This window comes from Trichoplusia ni, chromosome 1 (genome assembly GCF_003590095.1).
Source record: "Trichoplusia ni isolate ovarian cell line Hi5 chromosome 1, tn1, whole genome shotgun sequence".
Taxonomy (NCBI): Eukaryota; Metazoa; Arthropoda; class Insecta; order Lepidoptera; family Noctuidae; genus Trichoplusia; species Trichoplusia ni.
In genome coordinates this window covers 7233388-7258589 of record NC_039478.1, presented here as the reverse complement: position 1 = coordinate 7258589, position 25202 = coordinate 7233388, and the positions used below count along the sequence as shown (strand labels likewise).

At 35.5% G+C, this 25202-nt stretch overlaps 3 protein-coding genes across 7 annotated transcripts in view; 2 read left to right on the top strand and 1 right to left on the bottom strand.

Annotated features, from left to right (window-relative positions):
- The first annotated feature begins 1125 nt into the window (after window positions 1–1125).
- Window positions 1126–3368, top strand: LOC113492543. 2 transcript variants are annotated; one of them, XM_026870038.1, is made up of 3 exons: window positions 1126–1629; window positions 1844–2384; window positions 2660–3368. In XM_026870038.1, the coding sequence occupies exons 1-3, from the start codon at window positions 1558–1560 to the stop codon at window positions 3304–3306; spliced, it is 1260 nt and encodes a 419-aa protein (XP_026725839.1). In that variant the 5' UTR covers window positions 1126–1557; the 3' UTR covers window positions 3307–3368. The 2 variants fall into 2 exon arrangements, with proteins under 2 accessions (XP_026725839.1, XP_026725848.1); XM_026870047.1 differs by having other exon boundaries at window positions 1802–2384.
- A 725-nt stretch (window positions 3369–4093) lies between these two features.
- LOC113492518 lies at window positions 4094–8257 on the bottom strand. Of its 4 annotated transcripts, none has more exons than XM_026870010.1 (8): window positions 8001–8257; window positions 7490–7597; window positions 6272–6472; window positions 5828–5947; window positions 5136–5283; window positions 4908–5052; window positions 4535–4613; window positions 4096–4357 (listed from the first exon to the last, which is right to left on the bottom strand). In XM_026870010.1, coding segments are annotated over exons 1-8 (1047 nt in total). In that variant the 5' UTR covers window positions 8003–8257; the 3' UTR covers window positions 4096–4113. The 4 variants fall into 4 exon arrangements, with proteins under 4 accessions (XP_026725819.1, XP_026725811.1, XP_026725802.1 ...); XM_026870001.1 differs by having other exon boundaries at window positions 8108–8257; XM_026870026.1 differs by having other exon boundaries at window positions 4097–4357; window positions 8014–8257.
- A 722-nt stretch (window positions 8258–8979) lies between these two features.
- The window catches only part of LOC113492509, a 119292-nt gene continuing 103069 nt past the window's right edge, over window positions 8980–25202 (top strand). The window contains exon 1 of the mRNA XM_026869990.1: window positions 8980–9749. Within this exon, the coding sequence (XP_026725791.1) occupies window positions 9468–9749 (282 nt within the window). The 5' untranslated portion in view covers window positions 8980–9467. The remainder of the gene's footprint in view (window positions 9750–25202) is intronic.

Below are 25202 nucleotides of genomic sequence, written 5' to 3'. Positions count from 1 at the left end.
AAATAGAATTAAAAAATATTTAAAACTAGCTTCCGCCCGCGACTCCGTCCACGCAGATGTCGGTCATCGCGTGGATGGTTATTTCTCCATTTTGAGTAACTCTGACAAAATTACATCTTATAAATATCTATCGGACCCAAATACGGCTGGGCCTATAATAATTATTCTCTCTTATACTTATTAGCTACTGCTGCTGAGCTCGCGTACTGTATGTAGTAGTAGTATTTTTTTCATAGTAATTCCGACCTTGATAAGTAGCATGTAGCAGTAAATTACTGACAGTAACGAAAAGTTTGCAAAAATTAAACTACGTACGTACTATAATATGTATTTAAATATTATTATTGTATTTACATATTATTATTGTCCCGGCTGTTATTCCTACATCTTTGACAGTCGTTACAGGTAGTCAGAAGCTTGTAAAGTCTGACAACCAGTCTAACCAAGGGGTATCGTGTAGCCCAGGTAAGTGTGTTGAGGCGGTCAGATAGGCAGTCGCTCCTTGTAAAACACTGATACTTATCTGAAACCGGTTAGACTGGTAGCCGATCCCAACATAGTTGGGAAAAGACTAGGCCGATGATGATGGATAGAAATGAAAAAAATAGATTTTTTTTTCTACTTATTTTTCCAGGATAAAATCTTTAAAAAGTATCCCATTTTATCCCACTATAATGAGGTACAATTATACCAAGTTTCATCGAAATCGAACCGTTAGTTTTCACGTGATGCCTAATATACATACAGACAGACAGACAATTTTTTTTGAAATCGCATGTTTGGATTGGATTGCTATTTATTTTTTCAATATTTTCATTGTACAGAATTGACTCATATGTATAGATTTCACACAACTTTCAAACTTCAGTTCAGTCACTTAGTTCAGTAGTAAGGTCAACCAGACGAGATAAAAACGTAAACAAGCAGACCGTTACTGAGTTACATTGCGATAGTGAGGGATTCTTATCCCTTTCCTTATCACTCGTACGAGCAGTTATGGCATCAGTTGGTCGATGACAGCTCTCATGATGTGTTTCGTGGTACAAGAAAGCAGTCAATACGACAGTTGTCAACATTTGGTCCACCGTGTTGTGAACAAGTTCATTCCTTCATTTTTGACAAAATTGGAACTTTATAATAGATTATTCAAATAAAAATGTTATGAACTCCTGAAAATTTGTTCACATTCTTTATCTCTTCTGGTTGGCCTTATTATAAATTATAGTAAGGCCAACGAGACGAGATAAAAAACGTAAATAAGCGGACCGTTACTAAGTTACATTGCGATAGCGAAGGATGATTATCCCTGTCCTTATCACTCGTACGCGCATTTATGGCGTCAGTTAGTCGTTGACGCCTCTCGTAGTGTGTCGTGGTAAAAGAATGCAGTCTATTTGTCATTTTGTGACCTATTTCATTCCTGTCTGGATTGCATTGGAAGTGATATATATTTTTTCGTTTCCGTATTTATTTGTTTTTTTTTTCTTGTTATTATTCCGTTTCTGATTATAATTCTTGCTGTTATTCTGAGTACCAACTTAGTTGTTGATTTTAATTATGGAATCTCAGCCTGGCGGCTCTGGAGAACCTTTGAAAGAAATCAATTCACCAGGTAAAAAGCGTCAAAAGGTAAGTTATTTTTTTATGCATTGTTTTAATTATTGTTTTTGTTTTTTAGTTCTTATTTTAAGTGTCCATATGTAGATCCTTAAAAAAATATATATATATTTAACACTTGACCCACTACCATAATTTTGATTTTTAAGGTTACATACCCAATAAAGATCTTTTTTTTTTATAGAATAAGAAAACTTGACCATTCCTCACATTATTTTATTTACAGCGGACGTATTTTACATCTAATGAAAAAGGAATGGTCGTTAATGTGCACAATTACGTGAAGCAAACTTGGCCTACTGATGAATATCCGTACAAAACAAGTATTATACAGAAAACAGCGAGCATTTTGGGCATAGGAGAAGCTTCCGTATATAGAATTATAAAAGAATATGCAACAACTGGGAATCTACAAAGCCCATCAAAAACCAAAAAAAGGGTCACATTCTCGGAAAAATTGGACGAGTTTGATAAACAGGCCATACGAAAGAAAGTTCATGGCTTTTATATGAAAAGCGAAATACCTACATTAAAAAAAGTACTCCAAGCTGTCAATGATGATAAAGAATTACCTAACTTTAAGAGATCGACATTTCAGAAAATACTAAAACATTTAAAATTTAAGTATATAAAACGACAAGGAATGAATGCTTTAATAGACAGAGACGACATTAGACTATGGCGAAAGAATTATTTAAGAAAGATTAAAAAATACCGAACGGAGAATCGCCCTATATTCTATATGGATGAAACATGGGTGAATGCAGGTTTGTTAAAATAATGTGCTTTTATTATGCTAATAAATACTAGCTTTTGCCCTTACTTTACTTAGTCTTGGTGGTAAATGCCTCCGTTGCCGCGTTGGTAGCGGCTTCGGTTCAAACAGACATCGGGACACATACTAGAAAGTCACTTTATTTGTTGTTCTCTCGTTTCTTGGATCGATAAGCCTTGCAGCCCACAAAATAAGAAGATAACTTACAAAAATAATTAAAATTTACGGCAGAGCATATTACTGGTAATGTAAAACTGATTGTTTCAGTTTCAGGGCATACTGGTTCAAAAACTTCCGTGGACAACACAATAACTTCAAAACGGCAAGCTTTTATGGAGGGACTGAGTACGGGTGCAAAGAATCCTACTTCAAAGGGCAGACGACTGATTGTGGTGCACATAGGAAATGAAAATGGTTTCGTAGAGGGGGTGGATGAGGTATTTGAATCAAAAAATACAGGTGATTACCCCGAGTCAATGGATGCGAACCGCTTTGAGCAGTGGTTTGAAAATATTTTACCAAAACTTGGTGAACATGCGGTAGTGGTACTGGACAATGCTCCTTACCACAGTAGGCGACAAGAAAAAACACCCACCACAGCATGGAGCAAAACAAGTATACAAGAATGGCTGCGTAACAAAGAACTAAGCTATGATGAAAAAGACGTAAAGTCAGAACTTTTAGAGATAGTGAATAACGTAAAGCCGAACAACCAAAGATACGCTGTGGATGAGCTCGCAAAAAATTTTAAGGTGGAGGTCCTAAGACTGCCACCTTACCATTTCGAGCTAAATCCCATTGAGCTCGTATGGGCTGACATAAAGGGCCACGTAGCTCGCAATAATACTACTTTTAAATTTGAAGACGTGAAGAAATTGCTCCAAGAGGGTATCCAACGTATATCTCCTGACTAGCTGTTGCCCGCGACTTCGTCCCCGTGGGTAGAAGATATAAGTTATGATTTAACCTGCCCTGTTGTTTTCACATTTTCCATTGTGGCTTCGCTCCTATTAGTCGCAGCGTGATGGTTTATAGCCTAAAGCCTTCCCCGATGAATGGTCTATTCAACACAAAAAGAATTTTTCAATTTGGACCAGTAGTTCCTGAGATTAGCGTGTTCAAACAAACAAACAAACAAACAAACAAACTCTTCAGCTTTATATATTAGTATAGATAAATGGCGAAATTGTGTGAATCATGTTATAAAAGTCGAGGACAATTTTTATAATAAGATTGACAACATGATTGATAATACCATAGATAGTTTTATCATAAACATAGCTGATGCGGACTCTTCAACCGAATCATTTTTATCGAGTACAGACGACAGCAATTAAAATTCGAACTTTAAGTATAACATTTATTCAAATAAAAATGATTTTTATGCCCGGAAAATTTGTTTACATTTTTTATCACGTCTGGTTGGCCTTACTTTAGGCGTGTAGTAGGTATTGTAGTGGGATAAGCCGTTCAGCTTCTTTTTCGTTTTTATGATGAAAAATATTAACTTTATAACCATGTTCATCTGAAATTGTATTCAGTGGGTATCTTCTGTTCAATGCCAATGTAGTTTTCTAAACAGACAGCGGGACAAGGTATTTTATTGTTTTAATAAAACATTAGCAAGTCAAATCAATATTATTTTAATAAAAGTAAGGATTCAAAATCATATATTACAAGTGAAATATTTAACATAGTCAACTTAAATCCATATTATTGTATTAAGTACCAAGATATTTCGTCATGCCTTCGTCTCTAAGAAATCTATTGACGCGAATATCTAGATCTTTCCGTGCCATAGGGGCGGTAGAACTGGGAGGCGCTGTGGCTTCTGGGGGTGGCACTTGAGGCTTCGGACTTCGGAAGCGACGAGCACGGGTTAATTGCCAAGCAGCGCCAGTGTTTCGCATCACTCTACCAATACCTTTACTTTCATCTACGGCAGCCAAAACGGGACGAGGAACACTGGAATATTTACCAACTTGTGACTTCAGAAGTTATAATTTTTTAAAGGAAATGTGTGGGTATCGTAGTTTTTTGGACATCGACGAAAGGGACTACAATTATCTTTGTTGTGAAGATTCATGATGATACAGATAGTCAATGCTTTTTAACGAGCGGAGAAAAAACTTTAGTACTTACTAAGCAGCTGTTATAGATGCTCGTAACCGTGCTGGAGCTATAACCGATGGTAATTCCGCTGATGAATTTCGTTTTAGGCCTGTAACGATAAGAGGTATTTTGTGTAATAATGTAAGGTAGGTAAAATAAATGCAAGCTATGTCTCATATAAACTTAATGAAGGTAGCCGAAGTCGACAGCGGCGGCTTTCTTAAATCTTGGTGTCTGTTTGTCTAAAAACTGAGTTTAAAAATAAAACCCGACTAAAAATAAAGTAAAACAACATTAAAGAAAATAAATTAATAAAGCAAATATACCACTGAAATAAATAAGTCGTTTATATATCAAATATAAGAAGACACCAAGATTTAGATTCTCTTTTCTTTTTCTTTACCGGAATACTTGACATTGTTTATTGAAGTTTTATCTTTCCACTTTTGAGAGCAAACGGGACAAATTGAACGACGTATTGACCATCGAGGCACGTCTTCATTTTGCTGTTGGTTTACTTTTTTTAACCCAGGAATTTCTAGTACAGTCTGCCAATAAAAAGAAGAATTATTGCTTAGGCAACTGTTCAATGTCGACAAACTTATTACTATTTATTTAAGTTTTTACTTACCGGAGCAGGTGCAGCTGTTGTTTGAAACGCTAAGATAGAAGGTATATCCATGTCTCGTCGAGTTGATACTCTGGACACTCTAGACCTCGATATACTGCGTTCAGTCATGCGCATACTGAGGCCGTGGACGCACGCCTCACTAGATGGGCTGGAGTTGAAACAAACCTTTTATCCCGTTTTGATATTTCAGGGACCACAGATTTGAGGGCTAGTTGATTGGCCACAAAAATATATGAGATTTACAAGAGCAGTTTGTTTGTTTTTACTTACGAGGGCATATGTAACCTGACCGGCTTTCAGAATGCTTGGAATAGGGGCTTGGCATTAAAGTTTTATAATTTATATTCTAACTGGCATCAAGTAACAAGTGCACACCAAAATGTAGATTTGAACTATGACAAAATATACATAATAGTGCCTTATTCGCTTAAGAAAACTGTGAGAAAGTTGTTGTTAATAGACATAATTGAATCGAGAGTGAAAGTTAAGTGGGAAATCTAAGGCTTTTTTACAAACTCTTCATTGTCATCTCGTTACGTTATTGTAGACCTACGCTCAGTGTATAGCACTATTGCTAGATCTCGTAAGTATTTCGGTAACTTAAAAATGAAGATGACGTAATGATGGCAAGTAGGTAATAGCGTAAAAAGAGTATTAAGTAACTATTCAAATTGTTTGTTCAATTAACCAACTCATCTGAAACATCGTCTCGTGGCAATTTGAGGGTTTTGTCCTGAGCTTCTTCGAGTTCCCGGCTTTTCGCACGTACCATGTCCAAGAGTAGTGTTTCGTTACCACCCAGATCACTAGAACTAAATAGAAACATATAAAATTCAATAAGCTTCACTTCAACATTAAATAAAGCCATATTATATCTCAAAGATTACCTGGGGGATGAATTAACATGACCTGAAATTTAAGATATTGGGTACCTTGATATATCTAGGGAACTACAATCACCTCTTGAAGTGAAATTTCAGAAGTTAGAGGCATATGAAAGTGAGTAGACAAACTACACAGGGGTGTTGATACTTCCTTCTTCCACAACTACGAAAAAAATCTATGAGGAGGTGGCAGGGGAAGGGAGCAGTCAAAGGCAGTTTCAGGCAGCACTATATCGTGTTTAGTTTACTTACCCACTACGTACGTTAACATTGCTGTCGTAGAATTCGCTTCGCTGCGAGAGCAGGGTGCTGAGGTCTGCAGGGCTGTTCACGTCAGAGCCGTATATTGAAGAGTCCCGGCGATTCGCTCGCATCCGCATAAGTAATGACGTGTATGGAGTGGCATCGTTGCTCATGAAGGATATGCGACGTGGCTCTTCTACTTGGGAGCTCCTAATTAAATGATTATCAATAACCAGCATAAATTGTATATCTTAAGGTCCCAGTCCCAATACTGATTAGAAACAGTTTGAAACTGGGATATGAATTCCTTATGTTATTGTATATAAAGGAGTAGGTACGGAAGTTGCAAGAATATAACACTTGGATAGTTAACAAGGATTTTAATCTCTAAAAAATTCTACGGTAGTTCACAAAATATGTAGCTAGTAGTATGTGTGAAAGTTCAATAAATAAACACAATAGACATGGTATCGAAATTGGAAAATACATAAACAATACTACACTACTGGTTTACGATGTAACGCAAGAATGAGTCCGTGTTGAGAAGAACGAATTGGATGCTGGCTTGACTTTTCACCGTCGTGTGAGTCATGCAGTGACTCAGGTTCTTGTGGCAAATACAAAAGTATAGCTAGTAAGCAACATCGTCGATTGCGGATATATACTAAACTTGACTCCTAACAAGGCTAAGACCAGTTTCCATGCGACAAGATCCGTTGCAGCTATTTTCAGTAAAACGGTTATGTAACCGATCGAAACACAGAAACCTATACGTAATTAATTGACGTAATTGTTTGCCAGGCTTGATAACAGACATTTTATTTAGAGAATCTAGACATTCGGGAATTCAGAATTCGGGTATAAAACAATGACAGGATTGTAATACAAAATGGTTTAAAGTAAATAAATAAGAGTACGAAATAGTGAAGGTTACAGAATCATACTGTGTTTAAGTGGAAAGTATTGTATGTTATTTCTAGCTGAAACTAAAATGTTTGCAACGTAATAAACGGGTTTTTAACAAGGGCCTAGCTAAGCCTAATTCATAATAGAAGGGGGCTTAAGAAATCTAAGACTATTTCACATATCTAAGTAGCGATTTAGAAATTAACATTAAGAATTAACTTTTTAAATACTTGATGAGTGAGAGATAGTTCCCTCTCTTCCAGGAGAGTTCGAGTAAATCTGGTGGATGTCCATGATTCATATAAAAAAAAAGATACTTACTGTTTTGGAACAATGGTTGGAACCAGCTGAAACACCCGCCGTGATGAGTAAAGTTGTGAGTAACGAGCTTTCCAGTCGCTATTTTTTCTCCAAGTCGTCTCACTTTTCCTTGAAACACATTTAATATCTTGAGTTAAACACTTAAACTTAATCAAAGCCTTTGTTGCCCAGTTAAAGAACGTTGTTAAACACCTTTTTCTAACCAAATAAATAATAAAGAACTTCTTTTATGTTTCATTTAGCACTATTCATATTATTTTACTGTCTGGTTGTTGTCTTCAGTTTTAAGAATAACGGGTGAATAATCTTTTTATAGTATGTGAGGAAACAAATAGTAGGTCGAAGGCCATATCGTTGTGGTCATGACAATTTATATGTATAATATATTAACACCCAATGACAAAAAACGTTAAGCCACGTGTTTTTAAATTACAATGTGAAGAAGTTTGGAAATATCAGAGGAAAGTTGGAATGAGGTAAATTGAAATAGTTTAAATATGAAGTAAATTACATTTAGCTCTTACAGCGACAAGTCCTTCTTGAGACATGTTTAATGTTTTTTTCTATTGCGCATTTTGGTTGTTAGGTTGACTATAAAAAAGTTCAAATTTTACTCACTGCATTTTGAATATTTGGCGTCAATTGTTGAATTTTAAAATAATTATTTAATATTATCATTAAATAATATCTAATTATCAATATCTAAGTATTTTCTTTAGATTCCATGTTGACATTGACATCGACAACAACAGACTAGTGCCATAACCAAAAACTTATATTTTGCCGACTAGATTACGATTATTTTTTTAAATTCACTTTATGAATGGAATTTTAGGTTTTAGATGTTGTCTATGATTATGTAACTTATTTTTATAAGTAAGTATTAATACCAAAATTAACTCATATTTTGCAAAATTATATTGCACGGTTGGTACTACTTGTAACTATTTTAAAAACTTTATTATTTAGATGTTTTACATAGGAAGATATACGTATTCGTCCTAGTTTAAAACTAGTCTAAAATTGTTAGAACCTTATATCGATTATTTATGTAAGCGACAACAAGTCATCCACAATGGTTCTTATTCAGAAACATGATTACCTTGAGATCTATTGACCTGTAACGAGCGAGCTAGTCATGTAGCACCACTCATTAGTTTAGATACTTATCTCACATAAATAATTACTTGCCATCTTATAACAAAGAAGTTTTGAGAAGTTCAACAAGAACGCCTTTGACAAGAGCAAGTCCCGTTAAACCGATGTGTTCCTTAAGCTTGCAAACTTCATTAGCGGTTGATGTCCTGATTTAAAGTCAAGCATGCCGTGGGAGCGCTCCTCGAGTCGTTGTCAACCTTACCGAACATTTGTTTTGTGTCAGCATTAAATGCTACAACTACAATGCAGTTTGAAAAGTAATGTGATTGAAGTTGTTGTGACGCTGTCAAGCGGCGGCGGGGCGCGAGCCTGGCGGAGGCGGCCGGCGGGCGTCTCGCGCAGCGCGCTAGTCGCCTCGACCGCGAACACCCGCGCACACGTTGCGTCTCCGCGCGCACACCGGCTCAATGCAACACGTTTGTCGATAACGCGCTCTATTTGAACGTAACAATCAGTCTAACTGCACAATCGAACCCATTCACACTTACTACGGGTCATTATCGAATTACGATTTACGTCGCTCCAAATTTTACAATTGCTTCGTTGGAGCGATAGTTCTGAAACCGGCTTCGTGACCATATGATCCGTATGAGTGGAACTGTTCAGCCTGATTTCCGATATCAGTGAGCAGCAGTCACGATGTGGATTGTAAGCTGAAGTGCTCTTTGGATTTTGTTTTGTGTAGACGCTGAAGGAATGTGACATAGTGACAGAAGACTATTATTTTAAGTGTCTGTGATTATTTTGTGACATGATTGTGTTGGAGATGTGAATGTTGACGTTGAATTGAATGTTTTTGTGTTGTTATTGATTAAGTGCAATGGCTGGTGCTAGTGAGGAGGGTGGTGGCGTGGAGGAGGCCACACCTGTGTCTACAGGGGAAGGTCGCACCAAGCGTGGACTGAGTGGCTCCATGTCTTTGCGTACGCGCAAGCTCGGCCGCCGCCTCTCGCGGTCCATGTCTATCGTAGCTCTGAAGCTACCAGAGAAGGCGCAGAGCATCACACGCTCGTCGTCGAAGCTCATGCGATCTGGTAACCGCGACAAGAAGAACAGATCGTTTGAGCTCTCTATCATATTACCAGACAAAACACAGAAACAGGTAAATTATGACTTACTGTATAATAGGTAACCTTGGTGATAATTGCTTCATTGTGAATCTAAATCTACACAATCTAGGATTTTAGATTAAATGATAATTGTGTCTAAGTAATATCCGATTAACTCAATTTAAAATTTGAACGTAACCGTCATTGTTATTGGTAGTTTTGCCGAGAGCCTTACATAGAGCCGTGTAGCGTTAAGGATGCAAATACAAACAGTCCAAACAAAACAGGTTTGAGAATCGTCCAGTCAGACTATTTGACTTTAATATTGTTTACTGATCGACATCTTCGGGCTTATGTTAACATGTCAAATAGAAGGATAGATTTACGGCTGAGTACCGCATTCGGAAGGAACACGTTCGACGTTACGCATTTGAATGTGGTGCTTACTGAGTCACTGCCGTGATGTTTCGCCACTGCCTCGTGTCGCCCACACCGCAGATTTCTCCATTGATACAATAATGAGGTGCAATTGCCTTCACGTTAAATCCACCGTTTAGTATTGTTTGCCTTTGTCGTTGAACCGGGGAATGCTTTTTAAGCCGGATAGAACTACCGGTCGTAGCTGTGCGATTCTTTCTTGTTTCCAACTTTGCATAAAGCAATGACTCCGTGAATAGTACTCGAACGCAAGTAGCATATTATTGGCTGGAACTATTTAATACGAGGTTAATGTTGTGTACAGATACGTAAATACACAAATAAACATTTTAACTTGACCTAATTGTAATGCGACTGTAAGAACTTGCTTCAGTAACTTGGTCGTGGTTTGTGGTCTTGGTTAAAGATCAAGTCAATCTAATTATACTTTTTTACAAAGTTAACTTTTTATTTTAAATTTCCTCAAGAGTGAAGGACGGGGCATTTCCGGTGGTAGTTAATTAATCCGCTAATTAGTTATCAACCGTTAACATTGAAAACTGCCGTTCGAAATTTTTCAGGGTACTGCGTGTTTATTGCAAATACACTTGGATTTAATTCACGTAAATAGTTCACACAAAGTTATTTCAAAGTCATTTCTCGTGATAAGTTACATACCCGGTCATTTATTTGTGTTGTAATAGTGAAATTTACTTTGAAATACCTTAAAAATGCTTAGATATTTTTCGGATTGTACCTAATCCAATAGATGAAATATTTCGATTTGCTTTTAATAGCGTGTTTACTTGAGATAAGGTGATATCAGTCAGTCGATAAGCCAGTATCTTTTCCCAAATCACCTGAATTATTACGTCTGGATTAGTAAATATCGTCTAAACTAGGCTTTCCTTAATCGATGTACAATTATTAAAGAATATGGAAACTACAGAGAAAAAAACGACCGATAACTTTTAAGTGAATCAACCCCATAGCAACAAAAACCCTGGGTATTTCTAAAAGTAGAGTTGACTTAGTTTATTTTGGGATTATTCATAATAATTTATTTACAGGTAATTCTCACGTGGATATTTTATTTATTCGCTTTTTAATCAATATTTTACCTCTCTACAAAACCCAATGCATCTGTTTGTTTTTAAAGTAATTTAAGAGCATGTGGGTGTCATGAATTGCAGTTTGCCATCGAACAACAAAGACCAAAATGTTACGCCGTTCATTTATTCAAATCCTTGTAAAACAATGCCGATTATAACGGATTTGCTACTTGTACATTGACACTTTAAAATGTCACCATTGAAATAAGGATATATATAAATGAGCGTGAGCAAATTCACAATTACGACTATGACGAACAATGAAAGAATATGTTATGTCAAAGAATCTTGTATTAATAGTTAAGCAGCTTATTCAGGTATTAATTAATTGATCTTATTCTCTAAAGAAAATATCTTGGAAATCTGTAATTAGCATGAAGTACACTGCTTTTACCAGAAGGTAATGAAATGAAATATATATTAGCTTAATCAATGATTAGTTAATGAATTGATTACTTATTAGATAATACTTACTTATTTATTAAATTTAATTGTATTCATTGTATGAAATCCTTTTCATTCGCCTCCATCCCATTAAAATGTCGCAAGGATAGTGGTTAAGAATAATTAATTAGCAATTAGTGAATACATAATGTTCTGCATAAGATGACGATTAAGTAAATGTAAGTTATTACCGTCTTAGTAATTTCCCAAGTACAACTCGTTCCAGTTTGTGTCCTTTCTCCAGCGGTTAATTATATCTATAATTATTTTAGCATATTTGACCTACTTATTTTTTAGTAAAATAATTACGTAGGTAAGTTATTAAATTGCTTTACGAAATTCTTGTTTCCGTTGATTAATTTCTTCTGAACGGTGACAAGGATATATACAACTTACGTAGGTATAATTAGTTTGCCCGAAAACTTGATGAAACTAAAACAAAATTTTCCTTAAGCTGTGTCAAAATAATTTTGAAGCAGTTTTAAACGACAATTTCATTTAAGTTTAATTAAACTCAACTATTAAGTGAAATTGTCGAGTGGATGTAAGTGCTTACATGCAGTGGATTCAATTGTGAAGTCGTATTCCAGTGGTTGGCTGACAGAGCGAGAGATAACATTCATTGGTCCCTTTAATACGCTAATGGTGGCAGAGACAGACGATATTTAGCTGCAATGAGGATGGACGCCCACCTCATGCAGTCTAATGCGCGTAGCGGATGCAATCCGGAGTCCAGACTCGTAATGTATGAGGATGGTCTTAATTCATTACGAGTTTCTTGCACTGGACTGCGAGTGGGATCTGGATTTAGCAACAATGTTGTGTAGCATCGTTTTAGGTTCAGAATCAGAATATCAGGGAATATCTTAATTAAGGGAGGCTAAGCTAAGTGATATAACAGGATAAGTTAAAAACAACATTTCCACGGTTGTGAGGATGTAAAATATTTTTCTCTACAAATCATACATGCTTCTAACTGGTAAAAAATGATCTGTATTTAATCTCTTAATCCGTTTCACAAACACGCTAAGAAATATATCAGCTGGCAAGCAACGAATAACTTCCAATTAAAATAATTGCATCAGAAAGTTAATCCGTACATTACTTTTACGTCGTTAGCGACAAGTGGTTGAATTAGACTTACTTACGGAACCATAAAAAACAAATAACAACCGCTTAAAATGATAGGCAGAATGACAAATTGCGGGTGAAAGTGATGTCGCAACGATACTTGGAGTGACGTACGTGGTCTCATGCGGTACTCCACATAATTGATCACGATTAATCCGCGCATGCATATGCATGGGTACATGTTATAGCTATCTAAATTAGTCGATGTCACGTGTATCAATAGCATCGGTCACGTCCACTTAACGATCGGTTGTTGACAAACTATTTGGCACAGAACAATTGATAGCACTTCTGTATAACGAATGTTTCGTACAAAATGATGATTGACGCTTGCGTGATTTGGGCTTCGCAATAATTGACAGTACATATTACTATTAGCGACTTTGATTTATGTGAAGTTTAATTTATTAATCTTTCAAATGCAAGTTGCTTTAAAAATTTCGACCAGATAGATTTTCAACCGGTGAATAATTTTTCTAACACCTATGTAGCTATTAATTTGAAATTCACACTTAAAATATGTAAAATGCTTTGGATTAGTATTTTAAAACTTGTAGAATAAAAAACATGTTTCGAGTTCTGACATTGTCCCGGTTTTCGCCGTCTGGTCTCCGTCGCGTGCCAAAAAATTTAGTTCTTTCGTTTCGTCTACGAGTACTGCACCAGACTGACTTAGAATAGTTAATCAAATGAATGCAAGTTTTATGAACTGATAATTGGGTATTAGAGAAAAAAAACCATTTAGTTCGTCACACAAATTTCTCAAAAATATTGAATGCTTAATTGTTATCTCGTAAACACACGTAAAATCGTGTGACTTACCAGTAGGTACGCTTTTTACTAGAAAATAATGTTTTAGTCACCGCTGTTAAACTTAAGTGCTTTTTTTAGATTCAGTTGCGTTGATATTCATAATACTATAGCTTAAGAAATGATTTTTAAACCCACATATTAACGTACCTTTATGTTGTGTCTTATTGTATGGTTTATTTCTAGTTAAATGACAAAGTCTTATGACTATTATTCTCTGTACTATAAGTCTATTGAGTGACGTTTATTTCTTTCTTTTCCCGTACAATAAGGCGGTAATGTGGCCGATTATTTTCATACCTCATTTCAATGTTTGTAAATAAGTCAGTGTTGCTTGGATTGGTGCCATTTCATTGATCGGTAGTCGACATCATTGTGTACATAATGTTTATAACTACAGGACGTTAGATCATAATTGAGTAGCAGTTGTACGCAGTAGTAATTGTAACGATGACTTGGTTACGTAACATGCAAGTCTTTTATATCGGTAATCAGTTCGTAAAAGGAAATACTTTGCGATATGGTTAAGGAGTAATTATGTATGTGTTCACAGAACATCTCAGAAATTATTGAGTTATGTCAGAGATAGAGTGTTTATAATTCCATCAGTAATTTATTTGAGGCCTTTGTAAATTTAACGTATTCATGTTGTTTGTTATGACATGGAAGTTAGTCAAATATTCGTACATAATTTTGCATTATCATTAGAGTTGTCTGATCTTACAAATTTCATCAAAATCAAATATAAAATGTATTAACTTTCAAATTATGGTTTTGCATATGAATCTCCATTGTATTATATTTTTAAAAGACAGTTCTTAATAACGTCACCAAATCTAGATATTGAGATATTCTTATTTTGGAAAGAACTAATTTAATATCGGAAACATTTTCAATTAAGTATCTAACTTCCGCGAGTTATCTAACTTTCTTACAATGTCGCAATTTCAATCTTAAATAGTAAATGTTAAAAGACAAATCATTCGTCATCATAACCCGCCAATATGCTTGATTCAAACTTCATTTATTCCATATAGGTCTATAATAAGCATTTGTCCTATATCGAGTTTGGGTTCATCATGTATATTCTTCTATAGAGCGGGGGCCTATTCTTCTACAAGGCCTCTGCGTGTAGGGCCTGTGTCTCCACGTAAGCCTTTTAGGAGGGTTGCTTTTAGTACAGGGTTTTAATACAGGGAGCTCTTTAATACAGGGTTTGGCCCCTGCATTTACCTCACGAAGTCACAATGAGAGAATTCATTGATTGCGCTCTTACATTCAAACCACATACTAAAAATCCATGCCATATACGCGAGGACAACATTTCTAAGACAGAATTACGAGAGCTAATTATTCCGCGGAAAGTAAAATTCTTTTCCGTGTTCGCATAATGAATGAACCCGGCTTCTCCTTTTGAGGTCATGTTTGTTGCGACGTCCGTTAGTACTGGTTACAAGTAAGTGAGGATATGTTAGGGCCTAGCGCCACGTCTTAAAGTGTTATTACAATTATTGTAACTGTGGAAGAGTGATAGCGCTCTACAAGGTAAAGAACGGCGTCTGTCTTTCGCAACTGGAATAATTAGATACTTTAAGATACTTAGTTAGGTCCCTAGTTAGATGAAATACGCAATAATCTGGTCGTTGGTCCAGTAAGGAGAGATATATGCGAGTGTTATTGAAGAAAGCCGTAACGATCGAGTTAAGGTCTCGAACCTACGATGACTATCACTTTTTTGTATCTAAAGCAGTGGTCGAACCGGTCTCGGGCCTACAAATGTGATCTGGACAGGCTCTATGCAACTCTCTGCGAATCGCTCACTGCAATCTCTAAAGGAATCTCGCTCAGTTAATCTTCTTTCGAAAACATATTTATATTGAAGCGTATGTAAACGTTGAAATGAAACTACTTTTACGGATTTTATCGCGGTTTAATTTTAGATTTTAGTTCCCGACGTTTCGAAACCTTTGCAGGTATCATGGTCACGGGCAGACTGAGATGGCGTTCGTCTTGACAGAAGATGTTGCTCGTTCTACCTTCATATTTTAATTAATTATTTGTGGTCCGACCTACGCAGTATGAGCTCACTGTGTCTTGATGTCTTGCAGCGCTGCTCTTGGGTTTGGCCTTGAGTTTATTTATTATTGGATCCCAAGTAGGTGATATCTTCCAGCCATCTTCTCTATTGAAATTAGGGTGTTTTTTAATCTCAATAGCCTCGCGAAACATCCTACCAAACGAAGCATAGGGACCCGCGTTAAAGAACACATAGCTGACGTCAAACACCGCCGCTCAACGAAGTCTGCAGTCGCCGAACATGCTGAAGGTTCCAGCCATTATATTAGATTTGACCAACCACAGATCCTCGCTAAAGAATCCAAATTCCTACCTAGGATGTTTCGCGAGGCTATTGAGATTAAAAAACACCCTAATTTCAATAGAGAAGATGGCTGGAAGATATCACCTACTTGGGATCCAATAATAAATAAACTCAAGGCCAAACCCAAGAGCAGCGCTGCAAGACATCAAGACACAGTGAGCTCATACTGCGTAGGTCGGACCACAAATAATTAATTAAAATATGAAGGTAGAACGAGCAACATCTTCTGTCAAGACGAACGCCATCTCAGTCTGCCCGTGACCATGATACCTGCAAAGGTTTCGAAACGTCGGGAACTAAAATCTAAAATTAAACCGCGATAAAATCCGTAAAAGTAGTTTCATTTCAATGTCTAACATTCGCGTAAACCTAAGAAACCACTACGTATGTAAACGATTGTACTGTTAAAAAAAGAATGTTGAATTTATGTGCAAAAATGTCTTAATTAACAAGATGAGAGAAGGTGGTCTGCAATAATGAAGCCAAATATTGATAAGGTTAATTAACAAGTAACCTAGCAGTTAATAATTTAACAGTTAGGACTTGGGGTTTTAAAACGCGATCTTAAATAATATTTATTTATTAACTTTAGCCGAGACTATTATTTTGATTTCAAATTTCACTTTACCTAGTATGAATCTGACAGAATACTTTTTTGACTATGCATTTGGAATAAAAACTTTTTAGAAATGAGTTGTGAAACTATAATGTCATATTTACCAGCTTTCACAAATTGTAGGCTTAAGGAGGTTTTATTGAAACTAGATTTTCCTTTAAAAAAGGAAACGTTGAGAGGATTAGATCGTCGTGATCTTAAATCAACTTACTCCCAACGGGTTTACGCAGCGTTTATGGCAATGCTCCTTTCAAGACGACTGTAACGGTTTCAAACTGCGACGAACAGTAATAAAGTCTCAGCTAATTTGATGTTCACATCAACTTTCAATATTGCACATCCCATTAGCATTTGTAGAAAGACGAGTGACAGTAAAAACCAGTTAAGTGTATGTCGGACTCTCGATATAACAGTTCCTGAATATCTGTTTTTATAGGCTAAAGAGGAATAGAAATTAGCCACCCGTCACATTTATGACCGTACTAATCGTTGCTGCATTTTACTATTTGCTGATAGCTACAGAAGAAATTTCAACCATAATGTTATTCTTGATTTCACAGTTACTGTGATACAGTCTGGTGGCAGTCGGACAAGACTTACAAACGGACAGACTTATAGAGATACAGAGTGTAGTAATAATGTCCCTTTTCCTTGTTGTGTAGGAAACTATAAAAATGACTTAAACTAGTCAAAAGCTAAGATGGCAGCCGGCATTAGTCTCGCTATGCAAATAAGAACAGTGAAAGTATAACTTGCGATTTTCATATCATTCGGGCGACGTGTGAAAGCAAGCTTATCACGATTTGCCAAGGAATTAATTATTTCTTTAAGGCCAAGCCATAATGTTTTACCAAAATTGAAAACTTTCTTTGATTTTATTGATACCGGCCGTATATTTTAGGCCGAAACAACTGAATGTATATTTAAGTATGTAATTAGATTAAGGTCACTTTCCTTTTTATATCAGATCTCTTACAAGCGAAATGATAAGATTACGAAACGATACGCTTAATTATTTGTCGTTGACTTGTTTGGTATGTAGATGTTGTAAGTAGATTGTTGTTATTTATGTTATGCTTGATATGCCTAGTATTAAATATAACATACATGTTTATTCAACTTGTCAAACAGGCTACATAGAACTTCCTTAATATTATTTTTGTTATAAAAAAATAAGTGCCTATTTAAAAAGTAAGGGAACCTAAATTAACATTTTCCTATTTAAAAACTGAAGTAGCAAACACATATTTATAAATACGTGAAGAGAGCGTTAAAACAAACAAACAATATCTTGTTACTATAGTTCGATCATATAAAATCATAGTAATTCTAAATCTCAACTCGCAGGGAGTCCAAAACAAGATGTATTCAAAGTAACATCGCTGTTGGTGCATCTTATTCTAAATATAGCCTTCATAGATATTCTAAATTAAACTTAAAGCCATGGCTTGACGAAGCGGATCATAGTTTACTATTATTATTTGGCTGAAGCCCAAGCGTCTTGAACAAGTCGCGCAATGAAGTAAGAACATGTTTCCGTTATGTTATTGGCGTCAACTGGACGATTCCCTTCTATAAGTATTATATCTACCAGTACAAAGTGTTTAATTTATAGTATCTATACTTACCTATATTCGTAAAGTTCACAGGTAAGCAATACCTGTATCAATTGGCTTTTGTTTTGGATGCCATTGTTTTGCTGGCAACGTGATCGCGAGATTAGAAATTTTGGCAACACTTTTCACTGTTACGACCGCTCTTAAATGGCTATAAAGTGCGGCTGACTTGGCACTCATATTCGCATTTGATTGTTTACACTAAGAGGCCATTACTAAAGAGAGCATAGTACGTATTTATAGGTATGTGTCTTTACACTTTCCGTACTTGTAAATTTTGCAGAGAAAACAATGAAGCAGAGCTCAGCTGTAAACTGTTTTAGAGTTCAGGTATATAGCTATGTATGTTATGATACATCTTTAGTAAAGGTAAGCAAGGCATCAGGCAACGGATAACCTTAAAAGTTACGTAAACAAAAATAATTTCAGTCTCATAATTTTTATGTAGGTTTCGGTAACATCTGCATTCAAACGTCACACTTTATTTTCGTACAAAATGCGGAGTTGAGATTGAAATCATTAATGAATGTACTGATTGTTTTATAGGGAACAATTTAGCGTTAACATGACCTCAATTAACATCAGAAATGGGCCTTCATGTGAACGTTGAACCCAGTTCTCTTTGTCAACTAGTGTTGTGCACAGATTTAACGGCCTCCTATATTTAAATGGGTAAATCTTTTGTCGTGTTAACGTAGCGTAGGTACGTTGTTTGTTCAGGAACAATTAACAGTTACTGTTATTCTTTTCAACGTGCTTTACTGGACTGTTGTGTAGGCTTAGTTTTCCGAGAAGATTCGTTGCGAACTTGGATAAGTTGAAATTATTTTTGGATAAGACCCCCTTTCATTTCATTCAGAGTAACTGAGTATAAGGAATTAATTTGTATTGAACACTTTCGTATTTCTTTGATATTCATTGTATTTGTACTAAATACATACTTAATTGATTATTGTTATTACTCAATGATTTCCGCATTACTTTATTGCTTAATTGATTCTAAATATTCCATTAGCGCAAGTTACATACAACGATTAGGCACAATTTATGTCATGGTTAATTAATAATTATGTGTGAAACTAACCATGAAAGCCTTGCTGAAGATGTATGCCGCAACGCTTCTATTAAGTAAAAATAGGCTTGAGAATACATAGAACATAATCGATTATTGATGTAATCGAGAGGAAACTCTTTGATGTTTAATAAACCATGAAATAGGTGTTGTCGTCGACTGAACGATTTTCAGGGGCAACTGTAGCACGTTCAGGCCGAGTCAAAGTTACGTTACAGAAAGTAATAGGAAGTGATCGGTGTGACATTGGACTAAATCCAGAATTAATGTTTGTCGATCTAAGGACACTGTTCGGTAATTGTTTGATTTATCTGTATGCGATGTCAAATTATCATTATATTAGCATTTTTGATGAGAATTCTCTCCACCTAGTTATTAAAAGAGTTGAATATATGATGAATAGAACAATCTAGAAATGTTCTAGCATTCAACGCAGTAACAGAAAAGTAGATAGATTTATGTTTTAATCGAATGAGTTTGTAGTTTTACTGAATTTATTAAATTCGTTACGTAGTCTATAAATTCCATTCAGATAAGTTCGCTCGTAAAACGAAGGCGTAATTCAGAATCGGGTATTAATATAGCGAGTACGTAAGTTAGTAAACCGAATCGATTAACGTATGAAGTCCAAGTATGTTTACTTTCAACAAGGAATAATACGGACTATGTTCATACAACGTTGGCGAGCACAAAGTGTATGATTGTTTACCCTTTCCAATACCCAAGTGGATGATGGACGGTGATTGTGTGAAAGTGCGATTCACGAAGATTATTTTCTCATCACTTCACCAGTCAATAAACTGCATTGCGTTAAGCTTTATTAACGACAGTCGCATCAAAAGACACGTAACCTCTTTACTAAGTAGTGACGTCATAGCTCACGATGTCGTAGACAATGGTGTTTCCCAGTTGGCCGCGACTCGTTCACGGGATGATTTAAAAACGATGCCGCCGGCCTGAAATAGAACGGTCAGAGAAAGTTGACACGAGCGTCTGTTACTCCCGTTTTGACATGATGAAAACACATCGAGGCAGTTTTGGGTCACACACGTAATAGTCCCGAATACCGAACAATAAATAACGATTCACCACAAACGAATATTTAAGTATTTACGCGAAACGTTTCCTTGGGGATGTCATAAAATCGTTACGAATCAGCTCTTCTACTGAGAAATGCAAGCTGAAAGACACGTTAATTTTGTAAAGAATCTTTTAATGTTCAGTTTACTTAATATATTTTTTGACCTACTTAAGTCATCGCCAGAATAACTAGCTTTTCTTTATTTTCGGTTGGTTTCTGTCTGTATTGTAAATCGTGAGTAGGTATCTAATGTTCCTAAAACTCATTCTTGCATATTTCCTTTAGCTGCGACCGATGTTATGAGGTTGTTCGTTAATTTATTTCAGTAATTTATGTGCACTTGGAAAATTTGCTTTAATGTGTGAATTTGTTTACTGTTATCGGATCTGTGCATCTTATTTCGTTTCCCAAACGTGATATTTTGATCATAACTTATTTCTTATAATTTCAAAAATACAATTATTTATTTTATTAAATTCGAAGAGAACTAGATCGAAACCCGATCTACGATGTAACTGATATCCAACCGGTTCAATTTTCAATGACCCACTTAACAGTTTTCAATTAATTATCGTCATTGTATAATAAGCACTACAATACGCTGTTTGCATTTGTCTGCCAAACGTAGCTATTATATTATTCTTAGCATGTTCATCGTAAGTGTCACACAGATGTTCGCGTCAATACGGACGCGGGTGAAGATGGTACAGTTATGCAATTAGCTAAGAGAATGGCGTACACAGTAATGTCCTTCTCGGTCAACGGGCCGTGTTACTTACTAGTTTACTACTATTAACATACATTACGAGTGTTATAAAGCAAGGCTGCATTCATAATTCGGCCACAAAACATTCCTACAACAAATCAAACACTAACAAGAGACGTTTTCTTCGCTATTTCAACTGTGACATTGACTTCAATTCATATATTTTGCTTTGATCTGACAAAACTATTATATTTCAAATGTACATTGCTACAAATTGCTAAAATATTTCTGTAATAAACGTCTAGCTATCGGTCTTTCAACGCGTTGGTCTGTAGCTCTACAATTTGTAAGTAAATAAAAAGTTTTTGTAACAAGGATACTTGAACCTCTATGTTGCGATACGGCTTCGCAGACACATGTGGGTAAGAGCAAAAACGAGATCCCTCTTAACTTCACGATAAAAAAAATGAAGACTCTTTTTAATGTTAAAAAATCATGTGATTTATGCAACAAAGAAAGTGGGACTCGCGATTAATGAAGATCAAACGTTTAACCACCTCGTAAATAAACGATTTCCATTAGTTCGCAAAACAGTCAGTGTTTACATAAATTTGAAAGCAGAACATTCATTATCACTGTGTCACTACGCAGAAAAATAATCTGGGTCGCTATTTAATAACACAGCTTTGTGCGTAATATGTGTGTTTGTATCGTGTGTACACGGGTGTTAGTAAGCCGAGACAGGTAATCATTAGCCGGCGACATAGTAATTAGGTAGTTGGACCTAATTGCAAGAAAGTGAAATGTGAGGTCTGCACGAGTGTGCGGACGGTTCCCATACCGCCCCGTGCGCTCCAATAGCCATCGTACTCGCAATGTTGCGCAGTTTGTTGATCTGACTGTAAATCATTGACGTGTGTGACCACTTGATCAGTGGTTCTTGTAAAACCGCATGCGATTCATCATTTGTGGCTTCTGTTTGAAGGCGTGAATAGGTCATTCTTTTTACTTAGACTAAACTGTTATAAGATTTTAGTCGCTAAATGTGTTGGACATATGATTTTGACTCCAAGTGTTCATTGTCCAACTATCAATTAGATTTACTTGCACTTTAGCTGATTGAAGTGTATAATGGGTATTGATTTTTATCTGTCACGTGCTAGCTCTATATAGTTATCGTTACAAATATCCGGTTTACATGACCTGGCAATTGGAGCAGGGGAGTGTTTAAAGGGCAGTATAATGTCCTTTAAATTCAACATTACTGTAAAGAGAGTTAATGGTATTACTGGTGCTATATAACTTTCAAAAAATAGTTATTTACAAAGAGACATTCAAGATAATTTGTTAAATTACTTAAGTATTTCAGTAGTTCAAATAAATTTATATAAAACACACATTATATATATATATATATATAATGTTTTTTCTTAATATGAATGTATAGGAACATTATAACAGGCAAACTATTTATTTTAATAGCATATCGCTACCTATTTTGAGGTGTGACTCCCGTTCGTATTTAGCTGTTTTCATTCTCACAATTTCGTATTAGTCGAGTACTATATGCATAAGAGATATTATCTAACTAAAACAGATATTTTCATGTTTCATTAACGAGCTGTACGTTTGTTTGTACAACCTCAATTTACGAAATGAATGGACTCAGTTTTGTGAAATATTTTGTATTTTATACTGGACCTGTTATACAAAGTCATTCATAAATGATGTTAATACCCTCGAATATTTGTTTTGATGCAACATTTATACAACTCGGATGTAAAATTTAGGTTGATACACTAAGGGTTAGTGTAAATTCTACCTTGTGGTGTTAAAAATACAGTTTATATTACTCTGAAGCATTGTAGAGTATGAATCTCGTCTTCTTTTGATGTAATACGGAAAAGCAAACCGTTTTTTTTATTTATAAATGCGATTGCAGTAAGTATATTGGTATGTTGTAATAATGGCTCGGTTATACACGATGTCGCGATATCATAAACTAATGTCTTTACATCATACTATTGCAATAGACAGACCAACACTAATTCCTCTTTGAATCTCATCCCTATCTTTATAATAATTATTTCTTAACGGCATTATTAAAAACAAAAGACAATCGCAACGCAGAATCTCAAACGGTGTCATTGAGCTTATGATTGAGATCAAACTGAAAAAAAACCGCTCGGACTTACTATACTGGGTTCTGTACTATTAGGCTATAAAAAAACAAATCGGTTAGGTAAAAAATCATCATCATTTGTGAAATTTTCAACTATCTAGCTAGAGATATAGGATCGTGACGGACAGACATCGGACTCTCAGCAATGGTTCCGTTTGCTCCCTTTGGACACGGTAAAAAAAAACTAGAAAATAAACAATCCACTTGTAACAGACACATAAATTAAATCACTTCATGTTAAGTTCGAAATAATTTATCGATAATATATTACACCCTTTTATTCAGCACCGAAGGCTCAGATTTCGATATTCCTGTGACCCATACCCGTTTTCCTTGAGCGTGTTACACTAGCTTAGTAATAATATCGATACGCGATATCTCGACTTGTAGAATGTAGACTTAAGGTTAGCTCAGCATATAATTATATCTATATCGGTAAGCATGCAGCCCTATTGTCCTTTACACGGCGGACAATACCGTCATAATGTAGAGCTCTATAGAAATAAGTATTTATAGCAAGTTGTAAAATGAGGTCGCAATTAAGTTAAGGTCTTGAATTATTCGTCTTTGGAACTGTATAGTGATCGGTTGACATCTCTATTAGGCAACATAGGCAACATTTCCATCTGATATGCCAAGGATGTTTTTTTTTTAAGAACAAATGGAATCAGCTCGTTTTAGAAGCTTGTGTAAGACTGTGTTAATGAACTTTTGAGTCTTTAGATATTCATCCCATTACGGTAACGAAGCCTTTATGGCTATGTAGCCTGCAAATCTGCGCGTTTCAGAACGATAGCTATCCTACCCAGAAAGGAGAAGCTATTACCCAGATGGATAATTTGCATTCAGGTAGTAAGAAATTACAAAGGTTTCTTGGTTATATGTAAGGGTTTTGACATGCTACGCGTGTATCTAGGTTTTTAGCTGCATACGAACTTGAAACGTATATTTTTTTCTATTTGATACATGGTGGATATATTATACTTGTAATTAATTAAAAAAAAAGAAAAATATAGAGCTATCTTCACTAGATGAAACTTTAATGAATGTTCTTGGTTTTATTATATCTACTACATGACTTTACTGTTTCAACAAAGAAAAGGTTTCAGCTTTAATACCTACTTGTTTAATGAAAGTTACTTGACAAACTCACAAACTCTACCTTTTTATACACGGTGATTTTTTAGTCGTCTTACAAAAGCAGCCCAGTTCATGTATCCGACGTAAAATACCCCTAGGCGTGATTTTTTTTTTATCATCAACTAAGATAATAAGTATGAAGAAAATTAAACAAGAGAAATCCGAAATATACTCTTAAAAATGATAAAAACGCCGCCTCACCATTGTTACAAGGCTCGGACCGCGGTCGCAACAGAGCTGTGTTTCTAAAAAACTACGAATTGTATCATAATATTTAATAAAAATTGCATTTAATTTTTTTTCGAATCTCATGAATACCTATTTTTTTATCATGAACGTGTTCTAGTCATTGGATACATGAACTGGGCTGCTTTTGTAAGACGACTAAAAAATCACGGTGTATTATTAGTGCAGATTAAAATGAAAGAGGTAGTAACAAAGATTAAAGACACTTGAAAAAGGCCAGCAAAGATTGATGGAATTAAGTAATGTTTTAAACGTTTGTTTGTACTTCTTATTCAAGCCAAACTTCTCAGGTGTCAACGGATGTTTGTGATGTCAAGGCATCTCTGTTCACCTTCGGCTATGCTAACGCTGCAGACATGAATGGAATCCACGTTGATTATACTTTACTTACATAACACGATCACAGACAACCGTAGTAGTTGAAATAACTTGAAACAGATGAAAATCGATTTCAATTGTTTGTTTTAAATTTATTGGTTTTCTGTTTATACATTTATGCTTGTAAATACAATTCTCAATTTAAGAATTGTTCTTTGTTCTGTATTAATATAAT

What these genes read in the sequence shown, in the direction of transcription:
- LOC113492543 (XM_026870038.1), top strand. Translation starts at nt 1,558, where the DNA reads ATGGAATCTCAGCCTGGCGGCTCTGGAGAACCTTTGAAAGAAATCAAT. An exon ending in CAGGTAAAAAGCGTCAAAAG is followed by an intron (nt 1,630 to 1,843) that starts GTAAGTTATTTT and finishes TTTTATTTACAG; the next exon opens with CGGACGTATTTTACATCTAA. An exon ending in TGAAACATGGGTGAATGCAG is followed by an intron (nt 2,385 to 2,659) that starts GTTTGTTAAAAT and finishes TGATTGTTTCAG; the next exon opens with TTTCAGGGCATACTGGTTCA.
- LOC113492518 (XM_026870001.1), bottom strand. An exon ending in CCAACCATTGTTCCAAAACA is followed by an intron (nt 6,473 to 7,489) that starts GTAAGTATCTTT and finishes TCATTTAATTAG; the next exon opens with GAGCTCCCAAGTAGAAGAGC. An exon ending in GCATCTATAACAGCTGCTTA is followed by an intron (nt 4,358 to 4,534) that starts GTAAGTACTAAA and finishes TAAATATTCCAG; the next exon opens with TGTTCCTCGTCCCGTTTTGG.